General features: G+C 39.9%; 1 protein-coding gene across 2 annotated transcripts in view; it reads right to left on the minus strand.

The window, feature by feature from the left end:
- The window catches only part of KIF6 (kinesin family member 6), a 382,012-nt gene that overhangs the window by 226,113 nt on the left and 129,840 nt on the right, over positions 1–26,059 (minus strand). For both annotated transcript variants that reach the window (XM_029945027.1, XM_029945028.1), the window contains 3 exons: positions 24,105–24,248; positions 23,110–23,196; positions 16,559–16,662 (listed from right to left, as the gene is read on the minus strand). In XM_029945027.1, coding sequence (XP_029800887.1) covers positions 16,559–16,662; positions 23,110–23,196; positions 24,105–24,248 — 335 coding nt within the window. The remainder of the gene's footprint in view (positions 1–16,558; positions 16,663–23,109; positions 23,197–24,104; positions 24,249–26,059) is intronic.

The following is a 26,059-nucleotide window of genomic DNA, read 5'->3' on the forward strand; positions in this document are numbered from 1 at the left end:
ACAGAAGGTTTTGTTGACAAGCCCAGCATTTGAAAGGAAAAATAGAACTGAAAAGGAGAACTGGGAAGTACCTGGAAGAAGTATTAAGGTATTAAAATAAACAAAAGTATTCACTTTGAACCTCTGCAAGGAGATGCAGAGAATTCCAACTGGCGGGGTTCCTGAAGAACAGCGGGAAGAAAGAGCAGGGTCTTACAGGGTACACCGTAAGACTGGATAACACAACTATGGGTCCCTGGCGAAGTCACCTGGGGGAAACGGCTTCACCAACATCCTTCAAGCCAAAAGCATCTGCCTTTTCCCTCAGGCGAGCTTCTCACTCTGGCAGATCTGGGCATGTCCCTGTAGGTATCATTTTCTTTTTTATGTCTGTCTCTTTTTTTTAGAGTCTCTGTAAGTACATGTTCTTTATACACGTATACATACCACATCATGTAAACAAACATATACATATTTTCAGAGATTTTATTTAAATTTATAACAAATCAAAACCACACTGACATACCACCTCACACCAGTCAGAGTGGCTGAAATGAACAAATCAGGAGACTACAGATGCTGGCGAGGATGTGGAGAAACGGGCACTCTCCTACACTGTTGGTGGGAATGTAAACTGGTGCAGCCGCTCTGGAAAACAGTGTGGAGGCTCCTCAAAAAGTTAACCATAGAACTCCCCCATGACCCAGCAATAGCACTGCTAGGAATTTATCTGAGGGATACAGGAATACTGATGCACAGGGGCACATGTACCCCAATGTTCACAGCAGCACTTTCTACAATAGCCAAATCATGGAAAGAGACTAAACGTCTATCAACTAATGAATGGATCAAGAAGATTTGGTTTATATATACAATGGAAAACTACATGTCAATGAGAAAGAATGAAGTCTGGCCATTTATAGCAATGTGGATGGACCTCGAGGGTATTATGCTGAGTGAAATAAGTCAGGTAGAGAAGGACAGATACCATAGTTTTCACTCATATGTGAAACAGGAGAAACTTAACAGAGGACCATGGGGGAGGGAAAGGGGGAAAAAATAGTTAAGGGGAGGGAGGCAAACCATAAGAGGCTCTTAAATACTGAGAACAAACTGAAGGTTGATGGGGTGGGGGAGAGGGGAAAATGGGTGATGGGCATGGAGGGGGGCATCTGTTGGGATGAGCACTGGGTGTTGTATGGAAACCAGCTTGACAATAAACTATATTTAAAAATTAATAAATTCATAATTGTATTTTCAACACAAATATCAACTTTATGCATCAGTTCTTCTTATTACTTGGGCTGCTCCTTTGGCTTTAAATTTCCAAATTCTCTTAAAAGTTTCAACAGACTTTTCTCTCTTTGGGGGCATGTGGAACAACTGCTATGGTTAAGGAAGTGGACAGTAAGATGCAAAGCAAACAACGCCAATTTGGAAGCATTTTATGAACATTCCATTCTGGTAATTTATAGGTTGGGTTTTATTTAGCCATTTAGATATACAGTCTTATATCAACTGTATAAGAAAAGCACCACTCTGAAGTGACTGATTAATAATAAACTCTGAAGTGACTGATTAATAATAAACAACATTATAGCCCAAATATAAAAAAATACAAATATTAACCATAAAAATAAAGTTAAAATTCCAGAAGCAGATGTAATTTAGATCTCAGAACAACTATGTGTGTTGTGCAATAATCTGCTATATGCCAAGAGAGAACATTTGCTTCTAATTCAGCTGTGAAATTTAGTGTAAGAGTAGAGTTAACAAAGAAAGGCATTTTTCCCCCTGCTGTTCATTAATTAAGTGAAACAACTCTACTTTCCTGCTTGGAAGTGTAAAATAGAACAGGTGACTTTCCTTCTTTTAAAAATAAAGCTGCATTTTCTATAGAAACTTAAAGAAATGCAGCCAAGTAAAAAGAACTAGGACGCAAAGTAAACAAACAAACAAACACTGGTAGTTCCAATAACATTTGTGTGGGTTTTCCTTCTGGTACTCTTCCTTTGTGTGTGAATGTGTGAGTGTGTGTATATTCTCAAGAGAGATATTAAAACGTGGTTTCCTCCTTTGTTTCTCAGTAGAGAAGCCTGGTGAAATATCTATGTAAGTAAATAGATTCTTCAGCACCAATACAAATTATATCAAAGAATCACAGGGAAAAGAAAAATAATAATTGTGTTAAGTGCATAACATGGATTTCTTCATCAAGAAGAACCATGGTTAGATAAAATTATTGTCTCACACAACAGAGGAGTAACTGGGACACAAAGAGATGCAATAATGTGCCCAAGGTCATACAGCTAAGGTTAGAAAAAAGTGGTAGAGTAATCATTTTAACATAACACAACTCTACTGGCTAGAAGACAGGGTCATGATTAGAATTCAAGTCTTGACTCAGTTCATTTCAATAAATTTTCTCTGCCTGATTTCAGTGACTCTGGACAAAGTTCAGAAAATAGTTGTGGGTAAAACTCTGAATACTGCAAGTAATTCCTCATCATTCACACTCATAAATCCATAAGGCCTAGAACACAGTGGATGCCATAACAGTGATGTTGAATCTGAACGCCACGAAGTGCTTTCTACCAACAGAGACTCGTTCTGAGGGCCCTTGTTCACACCCAGCACCCTGGGGCAGCTCTGTCTTAGGGAGGTGAAATGAATGGCTCATGACAAAAGCCAGAGAGGGAACCAAGACCCTGACAGAATGTTCAATAATTCATTTAACACATTATTTAATGTGACGGGGACATAATGGAAAACTACACGGATGAAGTCCACGTCTTCATGAAGTAGGGAGAGATAGACAATGGGCAGTAAAACATTAAAAAACATGTTCCTGCTATGAACAAAAATAACTCAGCAAAAAGGGGATAAAAAGTAACAGGGGAAGGTGTGTTTTAGATACGGTGCCCTGGGAAGAAAGTCTTTCTGACATGTGACACTTGAGTAATGAAGTGAGGGAGGGGTATTTCAGGGGAGGGATGGTGAGGAGGCCAGGGGGAGGGAAAGCTTGGGAGGGGAGTGGGTCCTGGAGGTTGCCAGGGGCCAGGCCATGTGCGGCCACTGCAGGTCCTGGGAAGAGATTTTGGATAGTCAGAAGTAGTCCATATCATTGTCATTGGGACAATTTCATCCATAATAATAAATAATAAAAAAAATTAGGCACAAACTTTCTTGAGATTTTTCACTCTCTGATGAGCAATCTGTTGTAGGAAAGAGTTTGGTCATATTTCAAACAATTTTCAAGAGATTGTTCAGACTCCTGTCTGGGCCTCTCTCTCTCCCTCTCTCTCTTTCTCCCTCTACCTTCTCTTTCTCACTCTCTCTCTTCCCCCTCCCTCCCATTACTGACAAGCATGGTTTCCTGAAGTCCACTGCTCCCTGCCTCCACAGTGAAGACCTTTCCAGAGAACAATCAGGAGAACTCATCATGTCACAGAACTTATACAGCATAAGTCATAATTCTGAAGCATTTTTAATAGTGCTTTACAAATAAAACCACTCTGGAGGCCAGTGACAATAAACTGCATATAGAAAGGATAAGGTATCCAGAGTTCAGTACTGACAAGAGACTCCACCTAAAAGACTGGTTTGATATCTAATTCTCACTAGAACTATATTAACTCAACGATTGTGGGGATTTATTTATTTGCTTGTTCACTTCAGCTCATTTCTGAAATAGTCTCAGGATACAGGACAGGACTTACAATCATGGTGTTGGTAGATCTCAAATTACATGGGATGGTCTTCATTTTCATCATTCTGCCCCATACTTTTGGGAGCAAGTGATCAAAGTTCAGGTTGAAGAGAGCCACTGTATGTGAAGTTGAAATCTGTTTTATGGCTCTAATCCAGTTCAAACATATTGAGGAGCTGAACCCACTTAAACTTTTATTAGAATAGTCCAATAAAAAAAATCTGAACTTTGCGTTAACTATGGTAGAAATGACTTCTCCTGAAGTCACATTGAAATGCTTACTTGAGGATGAAAGCACTGATGGGTTTTCTGTATGTCACTTGCTCTATAAACTCCTTCCTCCCTCTTCTTCTGTCCTTCACAAGAATCCGTCACCCTGTCTCTGACAGCGGCTCAGCACCACCAATACGCACGTATGTCTGGTCATCCGCCCCTCGCTCCCCACTGACAGCCTCCCAGGTCCTAACCCAGTACCTGCCGTGGTATCATCAGTACTCAGTCAGTGTTTGTTCACCAGAAAGAATGAATCAAAGTACAAATTACTTCAAAGTGAGATGCCTTTGGTGGGAAAATGAGGCCTTTACACTCTTCCTTCAGGTATTGCATTTTAAGTAGAAGCTTAGACATCAATGAAGCTTTTATTAGTACAGATATGTTCTTTTGAAACAAATTCTGTTTGTGAGTCTGAAAATACAATATGTTTGATTTTAAACTATATTTAGTCTTAAATGATTTAACTTTACAAAGAATAGAAAAAAGAAATCCCATCAGATAATAATTTCCAAACAAGTCCCAATACAGAGAATGTGGATGGCCCTGCGGATGGAAAGTGAAGGGCCAGCCTCTATCTGACACATGATTAAAGGGCCTGAGGGTCAACTTGGGCACAGCTGTCAGCTTTCCCACTCTTTTCAGCCTGGAGGGCTGGCGCTGTTTCCCCCCAGGAGCAGTACGCACAGAGAGAGAAATCTGGGGACTGCTCAGGAGCAAGGTTTGAGGCCATCCTGGCCATTGCCCCAGTCACTGCAGGGATCATTTCTCCTTTGGTAAAATGTGCACCGACCTAGGGTGCCATTAGCTTGGGGTGACACCTGCCTTCATGGATGGATTTCAGTAGCTCAGTATCTCCAATTGTGTGATTATGTGCTCATGAACTGGTCACATATCTCTCAAGTTTTCCTGCTGTTTTTTTTAATTAAAAAATTTTTTTTATATTTGAGAGAGAGTGAGCAAGCAGAGGAGGGGCAGAGAGGCAGAGACATAACTAGAAGCAGGCTCCAGGCTCTGAGCTGTCAACACAGAGACTGATGTGGGGCTTGAACTCACAAGCAGTGAGATCATGACCTGAGCCCAAGTCAGACAGTTAACTGACTGAGCCATCCAGATGCCCAGGTTTTCTTTTTTAATGTTTATTTATTTACTTTAATAGAGAGGGCTAGAGGATTGGGAGAGGAGCAGAAAGAGAATCCCAAGGAGGCTCTGCACTGTCAGTGCAGAGGTGGGGCTTGACCTCACGAGCCTGAGCTGAAATCAGGAGTCGGATACTTAACCGACTGAGCCCCCCAGGTGGCCCTCCTGCTGGCATTTTAATGTAGCTCATGCATACTCTTTGTTGGATTAATATTCCCTGCACATTCTTTGATTATGTGCCATAAAATGACACAAATAAAGGTACTGTGTACATCCGCTGAAAGCAGACATGGCTCTGCCCTCAAAGCCCTTTCAGAGTGGTGGAAGATACTGATAGCAATCAAACAATACCACAAGGATGTGATTATAGCCAGAGATAAGTGCTCTGAAGGCAAAATAAAGAAAAGATGAAAACCTGTCCTGATGCAGTTGGGACTGAAGACCAAGTGAGGAGGAACAATTTAAACTAGGGTTTGAAGGAGAAGTAGAACAGATAAAACAAGGTGTGTGTGTGTGTGTGTGTGTGTGTGAGTGTGTGTGTCCCCACCCACACACTCATCCTAGTTGGAAAGCAGAAGCAATTGCATATGTGAAGGCCCCAAGGTGAGAGACAGAATGAAACATTTAAGAGACTGGAAGGTCTGTGTTGTTGAAGCACGGGGACAAGGGGGGAAAGGAAAGTGAAATGTGGCTGAAAACACAGAAGAGGGTCAGATGGGCAGACACTTACAGGTCATAGGAAGGAATCTGGTCCCTTCCCAAGAATAATGGGAAGTCAGAAGTCACCAAAGAGTTTTAAGAAGAGTAAAATGACAACAGCAGCACTTAAAGAGAGATGGTCTCACTGCACAGAAAAGAGAGCAAAGTGTGCTCAGAGAAACCTATTATGACACCATTTTAGTAGTGAAAAGAAGGTGACAGAGGTTTGGTAGTGGTGCAAAGTGGTCTGATCCAGGGTGTGTTTTGAAGACAGAGTCAACAAGACTTCAAAATGGGTTGGTTTTGGGTGGTGAGAAGAAAACTAGAGTCAGAGGTAACTTCCAAGTCTCCGGTCAGGGACACAATAGGGCTCACAGCGCCACTGACAGATGGGCGTACAGGGGCAGAGACCAGGTCTGGAGAAAGATGGACAAGAGCTCACATGGGGACACACTGAGTTCAGAGGGAGCTGGAAGCTAGGAAGTGTGGCATTCAGAGGAGAATACATATGGGCTAGTAACATGAATCAGTCATCGGTGTGGGTATGGATGCTGATGAGGTCACCCTGGAGAAGTATAAAGTAAAAGGAGAAGGAGGGGTCCTGAGACAGCCCCTTGAGGGATGTCACCACAAAAGGAGGATAACCTCGTCTGGGAAGCTGAGGTGCGATCAAAAGAGGGGAAGGGCCCAAGGGGGAGGATGGTTCAGTGAGGGGGCAGTTAAAAATGGTGAACACTGTTGAGAGGTCAAGAAAGGTGAGGACTTTTATCTACACGTAGGTCACCAATAACCTTAATGACAGTTCAGAGTCATCTGTGTGTGTCGAGGAGGATGGAAGGGAATGGAGACTGCAAGTGAAAGCAACATCTCGGAGTAGTTGAGCTCACAGAAAAGGAATAGTAAGTAGAGGGGGAGGTGGGGCCAAGAGGGTGTGTTGTTGTTGTTGTTGTTTTTAAATATGGGAAAAACTTGAAGATAAAAAAAAAGGATAATTGAGGTTCCTGAGATGGCAGAAGGGATTGGGAATGAGATCACAGCTGGTGAGGTCAGCTCTGGACAGGAGACGGGACACATGACTGCAACAGGAAGGAAGGAGGGGGTGGGGACGGATGCAGGTCGGTACGCAGGTTTGATGGCAGAGCAGGAAACTGAGGAAGTTCTCTTCAACTTGTGCAGCCCATAATTAATCATAAAAAGACATGTCTGTGTGCTCCAAGGGGCTTATAGTCAAAGATAAGTTTCTAGTATTATACTAACTACAGCAAAATTTTACCTATAGGAAAATTCCTCACCATAAAGTTTTGTTTTACTTTGCTGTATTTAATAAGTGGTCTTTAAGTTTTATATTATCTTCTGTCATATAGATTTTTCAAGTTTTTTAATGGTCAGGTTAGTTGAGGTTAAATTTACAGATAGTAAAAATTTTAATGCACTTTTTCTAGATGTGTAGTACTATGAATTTTTTTAAACAAATGTGTACAGTTACATAACCACAGCTAAAATCAAGGTATGGAATATTTCAATTGTCCTAAACAATTCCATCTTACTCCTCTGTGATCAATTCCTTCCCCACCAGTAGCAACCTTGGCAACCACTAATCTGATTTCTCTTACTATACTTTTGACTTTTACAGAATATCACGTAAATAGAATCATATAGTATGTAGCCTTCCATGTCTGGCTTCTGTTGTTACTTAGCATAATGTTTTTGAGATTTATCCAAGCCGCTGAATGTATAAATAGTTCACTCCAGTTTTATTGCTCGGTAGGCTTCATTTGTCCGGCTGTACAACCATTTGCTCAGCCACTCCCTGGTTTAGCTTGTTTCCAGTTCTGGGAGATTTTGAGGAAAGCTGCTGTAAATATTCATGGAGAAGCCGGTGTGTGGGGACATGTTTTCATGTCTCATAGATAAATTCCTAGTTACGGGATTCCTGAAGTTTATGGTAAGTATTGCATTTAATGTTATCAGAAATTATAAAACTCTTTTTCCAAAGTAGGGTCTCCATGTAACATCCCCACCAGCAATGTATGAGAGTTTCAGTGTCTCACCCTTACCTGCACTTCTTACTGGTACTCTTCAAAAGCTATTCTAATAACTGTATAGTATCACTACACTAAGGTTTTAAATATGGTTTCCCTAATGACTAATGATGTTGACCTTTCATGTCCTTATCTGGCATCTGTATATCTTCTGATATATGTCTGATCAAATACTTTGTCCATATTATTGCTTGGAGAGTCTTTACCTTGAGTAGATGTCGAATTTTGTCCAAAGCTTGCCTGTGCCAATTGAGATGATCAAATATTTGCAGTGGTTGTTGTTTTTAGTTTGTTCATATGGTGAATTACATTGATTTTTGAATGTTAAACCAGTCTTGCATTCCTGGAATAATCCCTACTTGGTCATGATTTATTATTTTTTTTAATGTTTGGTGGACTCAATTTGCAAATATTTTGTTAAATATTTTTATTCATAGGGGATGTTGGTTTCTAGTTTTCTTCTCTTGTAAATATATTTGTCTGTTTTTGATATTAGGGCAACATTGGCCTTGTAAAATGAGTTGGCAATTGTTCCCTCCTCTGTTTTCTGGAAAAGTTTGGGTAGAATTGGTATTTTTTATTCCTTAAATGTCTGGCAGGATTTGCAGTGATGCTATATGGGATTTGAGTTTTCTTTGTTGGAAGGTTTTTATTACAAATTAATTTTCTTATGTAGATATAGGACTATTCAGTTTCTCGATTTCTCTTTAGAAGTATGAACCTTTTAAAAATTTGTCAAATTTGGGGCACCTAGGTGGCTCAGTAGGTTAAGAGTCCGACTTCTGGCTCAGGTCATGATCTCACTGGCTCGTGGGTTTGAGCCCCTCATCAGGCTCTGGATTGACAGCTCAGAGCCTGGAGCCTGCTTCAGATTCTGTGTCTCCCTTTCTCTCTCTGCCCCATCCCTGCTATATTCTGTCTCTCTCTTCTTCAGAAATAAAGAAACATTAAAAAAAATAAAAAATTTGTCAAATTTATCTGTTAGTAAATACATTGTTATAAGATGTTCATAATATTCCCTTGTAATCCTTCAGTGTCTTTTTATCTTTCTATACTGCTTACTATTAATTCTATGAGTCATAAAGGAAAGGGCTTTTTTTTCTCATTGGAAAATAACCAGTGAATGGAATGTTTAATTATATATAAATAGACATAAAGGAAGAAATGGGGATGATGTGGCCAAGTAAAAAGATAAACTCAGTTGGCAAGTTGCCTATGGTAACGTCGATTGTAGGAAGATGTGGTCTTATTGATCCACGTTATCACCTATTTCAAATCAGATCAGAGAATTTCTAAGCTGGCTTACGGACTTGGCTTCAGTATTAAGTCAACTCAATGCCAATCACTCTAAAATTTAAATCTTCCATCTCAATCTTCTTTTTAAAAAAATTTTTATAATAGTTTATTGTCAAATTGGTTTCCATATAACACCCAGTGCCCCCCACCATGACCATCACTCCCTCCCTCCTTCCCCCTCCCCCTTCAGTCCATGATTCATTTTCAGTATTCAGTAGTCTCCCTTGATCAATCTTCTTTTAAAGTTCCAGAATTCAACCTGTACATTGCGTAGTCCTTCATCACGTCAAGAACTGAACATTTCCTATCATCAACCAGCTCCTTTTCCTAACCTCTGATAATCCAGCTTAGGTCTTAGGCTTTTACTATTCTCCCTTCTTCATCTTTTAGATATGTAGCCATCACTTCTATTGATTCTTCCTCAACAAAGTATCTCCCATTCACCTCTTCCTCTGCTTTCACTGTCATTCCTGGAGAACTCTTCCTCATCATCACTCCAAACTGGATGGTAATAACACCCTGCTTTCTCACTGGTCATTCTATTCATTGCTATCATAGTAATAACCACAAAAAAATCTTCATCATATAAATTCTTTCATGGTCATCCTATTCAAACTGCAACTCCTGTTTTATTTTTTCTCTTTGTACTTTCTGCTCTCTGGAATGCTTTGTATTTTAGCTATCTATTTTGTGTATTGTCTCTCTCCCCACTAGAATGTGAGCTCCATAAGGGTAAGGACTTTGTTTTGTTCATTTCTATGCCCCCCAGCACTTAGAACAGTGCCGAGCACAAAGAAGATCACAATAAACATTACTCTATAAACGAATGAACTGCAATACTCTCAAAGCACAGTGTATCCTAGTCACCGTTAAATAAAACAAGAGAGTCGCTCCTCTGCATATGGCATTCATAACCTACCGTGAGGTCACTGTGTATCTGTCTTCTCCTGTTCTTCGATTCTTCCAGGAGACCCCCAGGCTCCTACCAGCACAGTTTTAATCTAGATCCTCGTTAGTTAGTGCCTCTTGCATGCGAGCCTCCACACTGGTCTCTTGCCACTCCCCCTGCCTCCCAACACACGTACTGTGTGCTCTTCCCTCAGCACCTCTGTTTATGTGGTGCCACTTCATCTTAGAATGGTACCTTTTTATAAATGTTTATTTATTTTTGAGAGACAGGGGTGGGGTGGGGAGCAGAGAGAAAGGCAGACAGAGAATCCAAAGCGGGTTCTGTGCTGACAGCAGAGAGCCGATGAGGGACTCAAAAACTCACAGATTGTGAGATCATGACCTGAGCTGAAGCTGGAGACGTAACCAACTGAGCCACCCAGGTGCCCCTTCTTCTTGACATCTTATAAGGCTTATTTAGCTTCCTCAATGGTGATAGCTGCAATGACTTCACCTATTTCTGAATTCCTCTGTGATTCAGATTTCCATTATCATAGATAATGAGTAAAAACCATATTAAACTGATATGTAATAAGCTGTGTAATAAGCTGATAGTTGATTTAAAAACAGGGGGCTGAAAGAACGCCCAGATACCGTTTAGTACCATTCTCTCACTTTATACATGATGAAACTCAAGTCTAGAGAACCATTAAAAACTGAATGTGAGTAGAATTAGAACTATAATTAAGGTTTTACCATTTTCAGTGTACGTTTATTCTTTCCTTTGATAGGCTATCTTATTCCTAGTTTTATATACAAATGTGTATATAAATGTGTATATGCATGATGTTCCCAATAAAACTGTCACTCCTTCAAATTATCTTGTCCTGTATTCCTGAACACCCAAAAGGACCTATTAAAATGATTAGCATCTAGTAGGTGCTCAATACATTGGGATGAAGGATTAATAGACTTGCAAAAAATAATTAAGAGAAATAAGCCAGGGGAAGACAAATACTATATAAAGTCACTTACGTGGGGAAAATAAAAAGTTGGACTCAGAGAAACAGAGCATAGACTGGTAGTTGCCAGGGGCGTGGGGGTAGGGGAAATGAGGGAGATGTTGGCCAAAGGGCACAAACCTCTGGTTATAAGATGAATAAGTTCTGAGGATCTAATATATAGCATAGTGACTTTAGTTAACAATACCGTATTACATACTTGGAAGTTTCTGAGAGAGTAGACCTTAAAGCTCTCACCACACACACACACACACACACACACACACGCACACACCTGCACACACGTGACATAACATGTGTTAACTAACTTTATGGTGGTAATCATTTCACAATATATACATATATTAACACATCATACTGTGCACCTTAAACACATACAATGTTGTATGTCAATTATGTCTCCATAAGGCTGAGGGGAAAACAGAAAAAAGAAAAGGATCCAGATGTTTGGAAGTTTACTTTGCGCAAACTTGAGCCAATGAGATTCAATTCAGTTCCAATTCAGAAGTAAAGTGTTGCTATGAAGAAAATATTTTACTCATTTAGACTTGGGCCAGGATAGAATACTTCCATCTTAGCCGGAGATCTACAGGCTTTTCTTTTCTTTTCTTTTTTTTTAACCACAGAAAAAAGAAGGTATGTGTTTAGAGAATCAATCAGAATCAAATCTTCACCCAAGAAGTCCTGTATAAACATTAACTTGGCTATACAGCCTTCATCCAGCTGTCTCTTTTCAAATTTACACAGGCAAAAAAAAAAGATGTAAACTAAAAATATCACAACAACTGGAGGCTGACATCTGCAATCCTCTTCAGTTGAAGCATCCAAGTCAGTGCAACAAATATTTACATTAAGAAATGACATGTTAGGAAATAGTTCAAAAAATTTTGATAGGGCCAGATATTAACAGACATCTCCAAACTGTCCAATGCACATATCACTGAATACAGAATACGTTATCTATTAAATATCTGCTTTCTGACATCCTTCACAGAATCCCAGATAGGAATGTCCTTATGCCATGCCAGTCAGCATGAAGCCAGGAATCAGCAAGACCGAGAAATAGACCAAAGCCACTACATTTCTGCCATTTATCCTGCCAAGCTATGGGACCCTTCCTCTCTCCAACACCACTATCTGCCTCCCCTCTTCACCATCCAGGGAGCCCTGGCACAATGAGAGACTGAATCAGATTCACAGTCCTGAATAAATATCCAGGGGGCCCTGGAGACAAACAACTACAGACTCATGATATCATCTGATGGATTTTAAGTTGTGCCAATATTCAATCTAGCTAATTATGGCAAAACATAACTGTAACAACAAAATAACAAAAACCATAACAAAAACCCACATCATCTGACTAATCCTCACTGTTAGTATGAACAAGCACCCAAGTTACTGGATTGTCGGGAAACCCCGTGCTTTGCTTTGGCAGGGTGGGTGTGACATTTTGCATTGTTCTCCGTCTCATTAATAAGACGTAATGCGATATAGTGTAGTTATCTTGACAGCGGAGAAGCCATTTCACTGGGAGCTGCTGAAGTTCACTTATCAGCACATGAACTAATTTTACCCGATTCCTGAGCTCATAATTAATCACTTCTATCTCTGCAATCTCGTGTTTTATTTTTATCTTCTCATAACACTTACATTTCGCATCGTGATTACTTGTGCTTGTGCCTGTCACTGCTAAATTGTGAGCCCCTGGAGAGCTGAATCCAGGTTCGTTCATCTTTTGTTCCTCTCTCAAGGCCTAGGGCAGAGTTTTGTAAATACTAGGTGAATAATACATGTTGAATGAATGAATGAATGAATGAACCAATTGCCAAGGAAAACTAATGGCAGTCCTACATACTGTCTTATATAGAATCTGTTCCAATTGACATTTGTGTATTTGTTACCTGTGGATCAATGGAAACCAACTACAATATTAAGAGTCCATCAGTATCTTAAATTGGCTGCCACAAATTTATTTCTCTTCAGTCTCCCCCCCTAAAGCTCCTATGAATGCAAATTGGACTATTGTCAATAACTTTTAACCAGAAACATCTGTGTATGTGGGAAGTGGCAAGTTAGTAAAAGTTATAATGTAAATATAATACAATAATAAGTGTCATAAAGAAATAATATCTGTTCATCATTATTTTTCGTGCTTTATAGCATTTTTCTTCTCGTGAAATACAACCTTGTCATAGTCTCTTCTAGAGGTCTAGAGTGGTTAACTTCCTGTCTCAAAGTTTGTATGTCTGAAAAATGCCTTTGTTTCATGTTTGTATTTTAATGCTAATTTGGCCAGAAACAGAAATCTCCATTCAAAGTCATATTTTCTATTTTGTTTTCTTCTGTTTTGTTTTTCAGCACTAGAGGTTGCTGTTTCTAGAGAGATTGACGAGAAGTCTGCTCTAAATCAGATTCTTGATTGTTAATAATATTTTTCTTCTCTGACAACCTTTGGGATTCTTTTCTATATTTTGAGGTTCTCAATTTTTTTTTTACATTCTTATACAGCTTAGCACATGGTAACTCATTCTGAAGCCTTTTTTTTTTTTTTTAGTTCTAAGAAACTCTTAGATATTCTTTAACCATTGGCTCCTCTGCCTTATCTCTATTTCTCCTTTATAAACTTCTATTTGTCAGATATTAGTAAATCTAGAGATAATCTCTATGATTCCTTCTTTTAAACTTTCTATCCCTTTCTCCTTTTCATCTTTTATTCTGGAAGAATTCCTTAGCCTTGACCTTCCTAGCTGACTAATTTGCCCCTCTGTTTTTTCATTCTGCCACTGAACCATCCATGAAGCTCTTAATGGCAACAATTACACTTCTTCATTTTTCAGATCGCCTTGAGTCTGTTTTATAAAAATAAAGGTCCTGTTGTTTCATGGATATAGTGCCATCTTGTACGTCTCTAAAGATATTAATCACTCTTCTTATAACATTTAGTTCTGAAGCCCTCCAAGCTGTAAAGACTCCTTGTTCTGGTATTTCTCCAAGTCGGCAATCCTCATATTTCTGGTTGTTCCCAACCGAGAGCTCATCTTTTCTAGACTCTCAGCCCTGGGCAGGCAGTCCTGGAAGAGGGCTGAACAGCTATGGGCACTCATGCTCCTTACCATTCTCAATGGGAACAGGGGATGGGCAGAGCTGAGGACAGCAGCTGGCCCTCAGGCTTTGTCTGGTTCCCAGTTTGTCCTGGACATCATCAGCTACCTGGGCCCTTCCCTATTTCTCCATCCTAAATGCTGACCTAAATACTGGGTGGAGCCGAGAAGAAGGAGTGCACAGGGATTCATAAGACAAACTGCATTCACTACCCTGGCTCTGCCAAGCCCTCACAGGCTGCTCCCAGCCCTCTCCCACTCCAGGGCACCGCCATGTCTAGTCATGTAGCTTGTATGGTGTGTCACCCAGGTCTTGGTCTCCCCTTTCCTCTTACCCATCTAAATCCCCCCTTTCGATCTACCTGGAACTCCCTGAAGCCTCTACTTCCCAGAGGGGTTTACATCTTATTCTTGGGTGTGGCTAGAGGTTCAGGTGTTTCCATCAGTTCTTTAATTCCTCAGACTTGGTGCAGTGGAGGAAACAGACATCTTAAAACCACCACATGCAAAATCTCATCCTTAAACTGAGCCTCCTGAACAGCAGATGGGATATACCAGAAATAGAGAAAACTCTGGTACTTAGTTGATGTGTTAGCCATTTGCCTTTTTGCTCTTGGATCCAATTTCTACTTTTGCCCTCTTTGACCTGCATCCCAGGAAACTACATTCCCTGGCTCTCTTAACAGGGAGAGTCTGATTTCTGGGCAAGTTCAGCCAGTGGGACAAGGAAGTGGTGTGAGAGAAATGCTAGGGTTCCCTGCCAGGATGACATCTCTGATAGCACCTGTGGCTCTGGTGGCCCTGGCTTACATGGGGCAGCACTCACTATGGCTAGCTCTGGCTGGTCAGCTTCAGTCTTAGACTTTGGTAACACAGACTTTTACCATAGTCCCTTCAATCCCAGGGGTGTTGGGTCTCCTGCTGCTCCTGATATCTGGGGTGCTGTGTATTTCCTACAAAGCCACCTCCCATACAACAAATTTCGCATGTTAAATTCCTTCTGTAGAGAGGCCTAGAATGGTTTCCTTTTCCTGGCTGAACCCTGACTTGAGGATCAAAATTCTGCAGAGGTATCTTCAAAGATAATAAGTGGTAATTCCTCTCTTTGAGGGGAAGGGAGAATCACAGGGAATTCTCAACATCTAAGATATCCCACATTATTTCAAGGAGTGCCATACAATTCTTTAAAATGTGAATTCTGGCAACATATTTCACATTAACTGCAGATATGCCATAAAGCAAATTTACAAAGAAAGCCTTAGGAGGCTCTCCTATTACTAACCAGAGTGTTCTAGAATTACAAAATGCTATCCTCCAGAAGTGAAACTTTGATTATAGCAGAAATCTTCTTTGGAACACTTGGGTGACTCAGTCCGTTAAGCGTCTGACTCTTGATCTAAACTCAGGTCATGATCCCATGTTTCCTATGTTTGATCCCCCATTGAGTTCTGCACTGATGGTGAGGAGCCTGCTTGGGATCCTGTCTCTTCTTTCTCTGCCACTCCCCGACTACTCATGCACACACTTCCCTCTCAAAAATAAATAAATAAGCTTAAAAAAAAAAGCTGGCTTAAGGCTTCTCAATCTTTACACCTATCTCTAGGCACAGCCATAAAATAATTTAAAGAAAATACTTTCATCATCTCTATTATTTATCATTTTCTCTGTTGAGAGAGGATTAGGTAAAAAGGTTGTAAACCCTTAGAAAAATCTTGTGTATCTCTATTTCTCCTTTGGAAATAGGGAATATCACTGCCTTCTAAGTCCAGCCCATTATCATCACTCCACAAACACTTCATAAATTGCACAGAAACAACAAGAAAGCCCACCACTGTGGCTCACGATCAGAGAGAGAATGAGAGCCACATTGTGCCACTGACAAGCCACGTGGCTCTCAAAGATGCCACTCTTGTATAAAGTCCTGAATACCTGCTTTCATTCTGGTTTTGAGTGTTTGAACTATAATATATGGACCATCTGTTTATTAAAGGAGAGAGCTTACCTTGGCATGGGATAAATTGGGGCTTGCAACAAGATGTTTTCTAATACAAGGGACATTTCTGAATTCCATTCAGATCTAAGATCCACAGTGCATGAGGGGTTGGCGTATGTGTTTTTAAATTGAACAACTATTATACAATCCCCTCTCTTTAGCTGGCATGAGGAGGATATTCTCATCCTTTCTATGCTCTGCTCTTTACTTCCTCAAAGCTGAGGCGGCAAAAACACTGCCAGCCTTATCCAGCTTTTCATGGAAAGCCGCCACTCTTAGCTGGCGCCTAAATGCAATTTCAGACTGTCCCGGGAGACCCTCGTGCTTTGAGGTGAATTCATAATGTTAGGGCCAACAAAGAAGTTAACACAAACTTTCACTGTTAAAGAAAAAGAAAAAAAAGTCTGCAGGCTTACTGAAGGAGCTCCGCGTCTGTGAGCACCTCTGTCCTCTGCTCCCCAGTGACAATGGCCAGTTCATCCTTCAGCTCCTGGATTTCTTTTTGTAGGCGTATAATCATCTACAAACAGCAAGGCAGGAGAATAAACATCACCTCCTCATTAAAGGGAACTTGGTGACAGAGAACACGCATCTTTGAAAATTATGAAATATTTTAAGGACACAAAAACACACAGAGAATGATCTAAAAGCCACCCCTGTACCTGCCACCCAGCTTGCAACATTTTGTTAAAATAGTTCTAGGATTTAACACATAAAACATTTATGGAACGGGAGCCCCTAATTCCTATTCCCTTTCTGTGCTTCCTGGGTGATCACTGTACTGCATTTAGTGGGGAGGGGCTCCCTGCACGTTTGCATGCCTTCCCTTCATCTATACCTATGGATGGAACTGTAAACGATACAGGGTATCACGTTGCATGTTTTAAATTTGATGTAAACGTTACCATGCTGCATGGAATTGCAACTTCTTTTCCTTTTTTGAGATTATTTATACTTCTGCATGTGGCTCTAGTTCATTAATTTTCATGGATATATACTGCTTCAGTATAGGACTATGTCTCAATTTCTCTCTGTCTCCCGTGGCTGGACACGTAGGATTTGTACTTTTGCTATTATGAAAAGGTGGCTGTTAACACTAGAAACACATCTCTGGGCACACATGTGAGTTTCTCTAGTGTGTGCACTTAGAAACAAAACTGCAAGGGGGGGAGTGTGCACGTCTCCCCTTCAGTGTGCCTTGCGAAGGTGTTCTTCCGAGTAGTTGTACAAACGTAGATTCTTCATCCACGACATACAGTTCCTGTTTGCCCAAGTTTACGTCACTACGTATGGAATGTTGACAGGTGCTTTAATTTTGCTGGCCTGGAACGTGTAAAATGGCACCTTGTTTAGTTCAAATCTGCACTTTCTGGTGACTAGGGAGGTTGGTCATCTCCGTACATGTATATTGGCCGTTTGGTTTCCTCTTCTGTAAATCACTTGTTTATATCCTGGTTTATGTTTCCATTGCGTTGTTTTTCTTTTCCTTATGTAAAAAGGAAAGCCTTGTGGAAAGCTTTATGCAGACTCCTTATATGTGAAACCATTATTACTTTTATGTAAGGTACATGATTTCTCCCAATCTATGCCATTTTGTGGTGTTCTTTCTGTTAAGTGAAAGTTTTAAATTTCAGTATGATTTCATTATTGACTTCTTCCATTGAGTTGTATTTTTGTGTCTTTGTAAAGAAAATCTATTTTCTACCTAAAACTGTAGGAATATTTTCCTATATATTCTTATAAAAGTTTTAAAGCTTTGCTTTTTCACATTTAGGCTTTTATTTTGTATAAAGTATGAAATATGGATCTAATTTTATTTTTTATACAGCAGCTAACCATTCAAGATTTGCTATTATAATTCTGTTACATAACATTTCTACATATAAATGTGTCCTTTTCTGGGCCATTGGTTAAAAACATTTATGTACTTGACTATATGTATGGCAATACTACCTATTTTAATGATTATATCTTAAGAAATTTGGCAGCTAGATACAACAAGTCACTTTCATTTAATTCCTTTCCAAAATAGTCATGGCTATTCTTGGTCATTTGTTCTCTCATATAAGTTTGGTTGTTTATTTATTTTTTACTGTTTTTATTTATTTTAGAGAGAGAGAGAGAGACAGCATGAGCAGGGGAGGGTCAGAGAGAGAGGGAGACACAGAATCTGAAGACAGGCTCCAGGCTCTGAGCTGTCAGCACAGAGCCTGATCCAGGGCTCGAACCCACGAACTGAGATCAAAGTCTGAGCTGAAGTCAGATGCTCAACCAACTGAGCCACCCAGGCACCCCATCTCTCGTGTAAGTTTGAGATACAGCTTGTAAAATTTCCCTATGGTCCTCTTCAGTTTTCAGCTAGAAATAAATTTGTTTAAAGGAGTAATTTGATAAGACTTATCAAATTAGTCATATTGAATCCTCTCATTCATGACCATAGTATGGCTTCCCACTGGTTCCTTTTAATACAGATTTATCATGTTTTCTATAAATATGTTTAATTAGAGTTTTCCCCTAGAATTTTCAAGTTTTTGTTGCTATTGTAAATGAAATTTTTGTATAATTACATCTTCTAATTTTCAGCTTTTGATTTATAGGAAGACAATTCATTTTTATTTTATTTTTTTCTGTCTTTATTATTTTATTTTGAGAGACACAGAGAAAGAGAGTGTGGGGGAGGAGCAGAGAGAAGGGAAACACAGAATCTGAAGCAGGTTCCAGGCTCTGAGCTGTCAGCACAGAGCCTGAGGTGGGGCTCGAACCCATGACCATGAGATCATGACCTGAGCCGAAGTCAGACACTTAACGGACTGAGCCAACCAGGCACCCTGACAATTCATTTTTGCATATGAATTATGTACCACATACTTTTCTGAACACTGTTTTGTTTCTATTTATCACTAAATATTCTTAGATATTCTATATAAGTAATTAAATTATCTGTAAGCAATGATAGATGTTTTCTTCTTTTCAAATCCTCATACATTTTTGAAAAATATCTTTGTCCTAGCTAGGACTTCCAAGTATAATGCTTTAAATACTCTGGTCTTATACCTTCTAACAGTTACCCTTAAAATGTTTGCTGTAGTTTTTGGTCGATACCATTAATCACTTTAAGTATGTTCACTGATATTCATAGTTTGATGAGTTTTTTCATACTATGGATGAATGTTTAATGTTATCAAATACTTTTTCTGCATCTAGTGATGTGATGATTTTTCTCTTTTAAACTGTGAATATGATAAATCACCTTAATTCATGTGATTTTTTTTCAGTATGAACTATTTCTGATGTACAAAAAGACATAAAGTATACCTTGTAAACCTAGTAGTTAGCTTATATGAATACCTATATACCTACTACTTAGCTGAAGAAGTAAAACATTACTCTTTTGAAGCCCAAACCTTTGTATAGCCTTTCCTAAATGAATTCCCCATTACCGTTACCTGAAATTTGGTGTTTATTTTTCCTATGGCACTTACTCTTTTACTATACATTAAAATGTTTTCTAATGATAGATTACCATTAAATTCCCAAAATAAACCCAATAGTTCATCAGGCCAAATACCATATTAATAATTATATGGTCATAATGCAAAGTTTCTAAAACAAAAATTAGCAGGTTGAAGTCAATTTATATTCTTCCTTCAATATTTGGCCAATTTAAAAAAAAACATTGAGTCTGGTCCATCCTTCCTTCCTTTCTGTCTTTTTTCTCCCTTCCTCCATCACTTCTGTCCTTCCTCTTTCTGTTTTTTCTGTTTCCCTGTTTTCCTTTCTCTCATTTTGGTGGCTTTGTTATTATTGAGTCTCTTTATTAGTCATACATGTAGTTATGTTTTTTTAAATTCTTCTTGCATTAGTTTCAGTGTTATGTTTTTGTAGGACATTGTCTATTTTGTTTGTTTTCAAATTTACAGCCATAAAATCACTCAAAATACTTTATTATCGTTTTAAGATATCCACTGCACCTATAGGTAAGACCTCTTTTCATCTCGAATATTGTGTCGATTTCTGCCTTCTTTATACTTTTCATTAATCTATGAATTTGTTCATTTTATTATTAAATTAAAAATCAACTTCTGGTTTTGTTGCTCCTCTCCATTGTATCTCTGCTTTGGGATTTGTTTTCACTCATTTTCACACTTTAATTTCTGTCTTTCTACTGTTTTGGATTTCTTTTTCTAGCTCATCTAACATCTTGGCTTGGGGTCTACCAGACCAAGGGGGGTTTTAATTTGAACTTCAAGCCCACGTGTAGGAGCCTTAGGATTTCAAATTTTCAGAGAAACCAAACTTTGCTCCACCTGAAGTCCAGGCTAAGGCACACGAGCGTCACTAGCATCTCCCTAAGCCAGTGGACAGGTTGTTTTTCCCTTTCTGGTTCACCTTTTCACTGGTTTTATATTGAGAAGCAGAGAGGGTGTCCTGGGTTCATCATCTGTCTTCTAAGGTTCCAGGCCTTTAACTCGGATGTTTTTCTTACAATCCCCTTCACCTCTTCCACCCCAGGACAATTACAGCTTCCACTCTGTTTCTGGGCTCTGGAGAATCCCCTCATTTACCTCATTCAGCTTCAGACATATATGTCAAACATACTTGTCAAATTACATGCAGGTGGGTTTCAGATGATCTCTGCCACATCAACAAGACCTAATGTTTCCAAAGAACGCGGTGACTGAGTATTTTGAACATGTCCATGCTCCTGGAATTTTGTTTAAATGCACAGGATAGAGTGGGTTTTAGTTGTTCGCTCCTTTTCAAAAATATGCTTGGAATCATCAAGCTCCGCAGAGTGAAAATCCTTAGACAGGAGCTATGTGAGTCATTCCTTTGTATTCGACATGTCCCCTCCCCACCCCGCTCCACTAAATTAATATTGATGCCATATTTTCTATGTCTGCTAAGGCTTTCAAAGTCAAATCTAACAACCAAATTATCTTCTGTTACTGAACAGAAATCTCAAAACTAAGCCAACTTTTCATGATTCTGAAATTAGTACAGTCACATCTCCCATCAAATTAGTGTAGAAATTTTGGAATGAGAGCCATCCTTGGAAGATTTTGGGCCATGCTCAGTCACCAGAGTTTCTGGCCTGTTTACAATTCTTTTATCATCTTGTCTCCCTGAGGTATTAATACTTGTAAAGAAAGCAAGTCAAATCCTTGATGATCCTGCTCTCAGAGGGCTGGCTTCCCATGTGCCATTAGATTTTGAGAGTAAGATATTGGAAATCCCATCCTGGGTGTGTTTTAGGTGGTTTTGAGGACAAACTTGTAATTGTCATTTGTGCTTCAGAAAAGCTCTGTACATAAAGTAATGAACAGTAATGTCACTTTCTAGAAGCCATTAAAGAGGCCAGGAGATAATACATGTCAATTACCAGATTATTCTGCATCAGAAAGTCCTCAACATTGGTTCAATTATCAGCTATCAGCTTTGAGTAGGGCTTCTCTTTTCTTTAAGTTTCTCACAAGCCCTACATCAAACACATGATAATGTTCTAATGTTAACCTTTTTTTCCCCACATTCCTCAAGTTCCTTCAAAGAAAAGTCTCCCTAGCCAAACTTAAAGAAAAAGACCTTCTAGTGTCTAATATGTTTATTTGCTTTCAGTTATGCCTAACTTTTGCCTCTGGGCTAACAGCTCATTCCTGTCTTTCTCGGGCTGCTCAGTGACACTACTGGGATGCTTGCTGGAGAGGGAGGGATGGTAGGAGAATTCCTCCTACAAGTTCCATTCCACTTGACTCACGCCTTTGAATTTCGACCCCTTCTTCAGCAGGGTGTGGGGGAACACTGTGTTATGCTGTTGTTTCACCAGGGCCTGTGCTAGAAAGAGAGCCTGCCTCACCCATTTGGTTTCTCCAGAGGAGATTTCCATCACGGCAGCTTAAATTCCTGAGGAGAGGAGAGTAAAACAAATACCCTCATTATTCCTTTCACCTCCTTTACCTCTACACTTTAATGCAATGATTTCAGGGGAGACAGGGCACACAATCACAAGGAAATAATTAATACGGGCAACAGAGAGTTTGAGAGGGTTTTTTTTTTTTAGGATTTGGGAAATTTGTAAATGAAGCACTGTTGGTAAGATTTCACATCCTTTTTTATAATGCTTATAATGCTAAGCTTATGCCAGCTTCTGTGCTAGAGAAAATTTTAAAAGCTGAGTGATTTGAAAAGTAATATAATCTTAATTTGGGAATGTACAAAACTGAAATATTCTATTTCAACATCTTCAATGTTGGCATAAGTTGATTCCATGTTGTATTTCGTTTAGAGAAGACTAACAAAATAAAGAGAAAACATCTGCATTTAAAATGAGGCTCTGAGTCATATAACTTGCAAATATTTTTGCTTTAGAAAAGCACTTTGATAAGGCAGGACTCATTGCTATAAAACTAGAAGCTTGGCTATTTTTCCATGGCCCAGACCCATGATGAATTTTTTTAGAACTCTAAGTAACAGGACAGTTATGCAAAATATGGTTCTACTTAGTAACCATTAGGGCTTCTTTTTTTTCTGTAAGCTTTTATAACAGATGGTCTAGTATTATTACCTCTAGAAAGTTAAATGGATGTTTTCTGAAAGACTCCCAGCTGCGTGTAAATATGAATAGATGTGACTGCGTCACACGCATCCTCGGGACTCACTGCACATCTTGGTGGCAGACTGATGGGGCTGCAGGTGGCAGGTCCTTGAGTGAGACTCTCTGCACCTGAATCCTGGCTCTGCCGCCATGGCGCTATGACTCTCCACAAGTTACCTAACACTTCTGTGCCTCAGTTTTATCAACCGCCCAGGGGGGATGGAGGTAACATCTACTCATAAGGTTGTCATCAGAATTAAATAAATTAATACATTTCCAACACTTAAAACACTGCCTGGTACACAGGACATGCTCCTCAAGTTTTGATCATCTTTGATATACTTTGATTTTTTTAACACAGTAAAAGTGGCTTACCAATCTAGGATCTATTTCTTCATTGAGAACAGCCTCATTCTTTATGAGAGCCACTCGTTGTGCAAATCTGCATGTAGATATAGACTCCTATGGAAGCAAAATAACTCCTTAAGATATTATCATTTAGAGAGATAAACCATAATTTTTATTCATGGAAAAAAGACACACACCTAGAGAGTAAGGAAAGAGGAATAAAATGCAATGAGGAATCAGACTTCCAAATTAGGAAGCTTTATTCTAGAATGTTATTTTAATAAAAATTTTAATAAAAAATTTATTTCAGCTTAATAATATGATTAATGCCAAAAATGTGGGAGATTGTGAGGTCCTGAGTGGTGACTGGTATGTCTTTTTCAACTACTGATCTATTCAACCAGAAAACTACATATACAAATCATAATTATAGCAGGTACTATTATAATCCACAAACAGGAGAGACTACAAAATAAACATCTGTAACAGACCAAAAAGAGAGGCTTTTCAAGGCACTTGGGGTTTGTCCTTGTTTTGAAAGACACCCTGCCACTTCCTACTTTCCTCTTCGGGAGAAAGTCAAGACCCAGACATTTGACTGAAATGTATAGAAGGCCAAGCTGACTCTAGAGCAGCCCAGGAGAGCCAGTCAGCAGCCAGTCCCTGACAAAGCAGCCTGGGCACAACACTCAGTGACACCTCTCGGAGGTGCCTCCAAGGTATCTCAGTAATCAGGAGCAAAACGGAACAGAAGTTAATGGGCCTCTTCTCTCGTGTCTTCTGGCCAATATTACTAACCCACAAAACTTGTGTACAAGCCTTCTCCCCACCATCCTGCGCTGTGTGAAGTCCATTCTCAAAGGGGTAATTATAATGCCAGCAAACAAACCAAAGCTGTGAACTCTAGGGTATTTGTGTCTGAAACCAGTTGAAAAGATGGAAACCCACTCAGGACCTTCAACTCCATCTCATAAACTAGCAACAGAAACTCAGACTGAGATGTCCAGAAGGAACCAACATACGTCAATATTCCTTTTCTCTAAAGAGAGTGTTGCAATCATGGTCGTCATGCAGTTCCCTCCAAGACTGTCTCTTAGGACACTGGTCATCATGGAGTTCCTGTAGGGAATGTGGGAACGGTGTTTTTCTGAAAGAGCAATGATCACCTGTGGCACAGTAGAACAATAATGGCATGAGATTAGCAGAAAATGCACATTTGACCGTCAACTAAATTGCAACTACAGTGAAAATACAAATGGAAATCATGACTAAATGCAGGGTGGCATCTAAAACTTGGGCTCAGAATAAATATCGTTACCATATTTGGTATAGTCATGGTGGAAGTAGAGGGTAGTAGACTCAGCAACAACGTACCCCTGTGAATGCTGTGATTTTTGGACAGAAGATATATCTTGGTGCAGAATAGGATACGTTATTATCCTATTTTCAGCCATTGGATAATCCATATAAAAACTCAAGAGTAGGGCGCCTACGTGGCTCAGTTGGTTAAGCGTCTGACTCTTGATTTCAATTCAGGTCATGATCCCACAGTTCCATGAGATCAAGCCCAGTGTCAGGCTCCGCACCCTGATAGTGCAAAGAATGTCCGGGATTCTCTCTCTCCCTTTCTCTCTGCCCCTCCCCTGCTCGTGCTCTCTCACTCTTTCTCAAAAGCTAAATAAACATTTTTTTAATAAACCTCAAAAATAAACCATGCCAGATTTTTAAAATCCTACAAAATCGATCTATATGACCCATCTTTAAGGTAGAAGAGGCAGAACAGTATATAAGAACTATGAGAGACAGCAGAGACAGCAGGGATTAGTGGTGGAGACCAGAGAATCGGGTGTCACATTGTCCAGGTCCAAAATCCTAACCTTCCTAGAACAGGTCACTCAACATCTCTGCCTCAATCTCAACTATAAAACAAAAGCTAGTATCTCCCTCATAGGGAGCTGGGATGATTAAAAGTTAAAATGCACAAACTGCTTTAAGAAGTACCTAGCTCTTAAGAAGTGCTCTATATGTGTTTGCTTCTATTCTAAGTGATGGGGGAAGTTTATGTTGGTTCGGCTGAGTCTCGCTCACCTTACTTTATGTGAGTGTGTTGGGTATTTATTTGATGGGAAGGTACAGGCTGGATGAAAGGTGCTGTGGCGGTGTCCCCAAAGGGAGCCACCAGGGGTTCAGGTTTTCCCTGGAAAGAGTAACCTAGTGCTAGGATGTCCATCCTAAACATCGGGAATAAATTACACGCAAATGTGACTTGAAGGCCGTCACCAGACCCTGACTCCCGAAAATACTACTGCTAACACCTACCACTGCTCCAATCCTTCCTGCTCTCAGGTGTGCGCCTGCCCCCTTCAGACCCTCTTCTGCTCCCTTGGTTTACAAAGCAAGATTGTTTTTGAAAGTCGTTTGGGGCAGAAACACATAATACCACTGGGTCAACTTTATTTTCCTGACCACAGATTTTACTACAAACCAGTATCCTGTGATATTTCTCTCAATAATTACTCCTCTACTGTCAGAAATGAAGGCTTCACATCTTATCCTTTTGTTTCAAACCTCCACCTGGCCTCCTCTCCCTGTCTTCAGTCTGAACTGATGGCCAACACCTTCCAATAGAAGTCAGTAGCCTGGGGCACCTGGGTGATTTTGTTGTTTCAAGCGTCCAGCTCTTGGTTTCTGCTCAGGTCATCTCACAGTTCTGTGGATTCAAGTCCCCCATCGGGCTCTGCACTGGCAGCACATGGTATGCTTGGGATTCTCTGTTTCCCTCTCTCTCTCTCTCTGCCCCTCCCCCACTCATGCTATCTCTGTCTCTCTCAACACAAATAAATAAACTTGAAAAAAAAAAAAGTAGCAGCCTGACCAGAGCTAACTCATGTCCCAACACTAAATCCCCACCCCACCTTCTGCCTTTCCTTGTGTCACCAAACTGCTCCTTCTAAGGCCAGTCCCCCATCCTCTCCCT

This window comes from Suricata suricatta, chromosome 7, assembly GCF_006229205.1.
Source record: "Suricata suricatta isolate VVHF042 chromosome 7, meerkat_22Aug2017_6uvM2_HiC, whole genome shotgun sequence".
Classification (NCBI taxonomy): Eukaryota; Metazoa; Chordata; class Mammalia; order Carnivora; family Herpestidae; genus Suricata; species Suricata suricatta.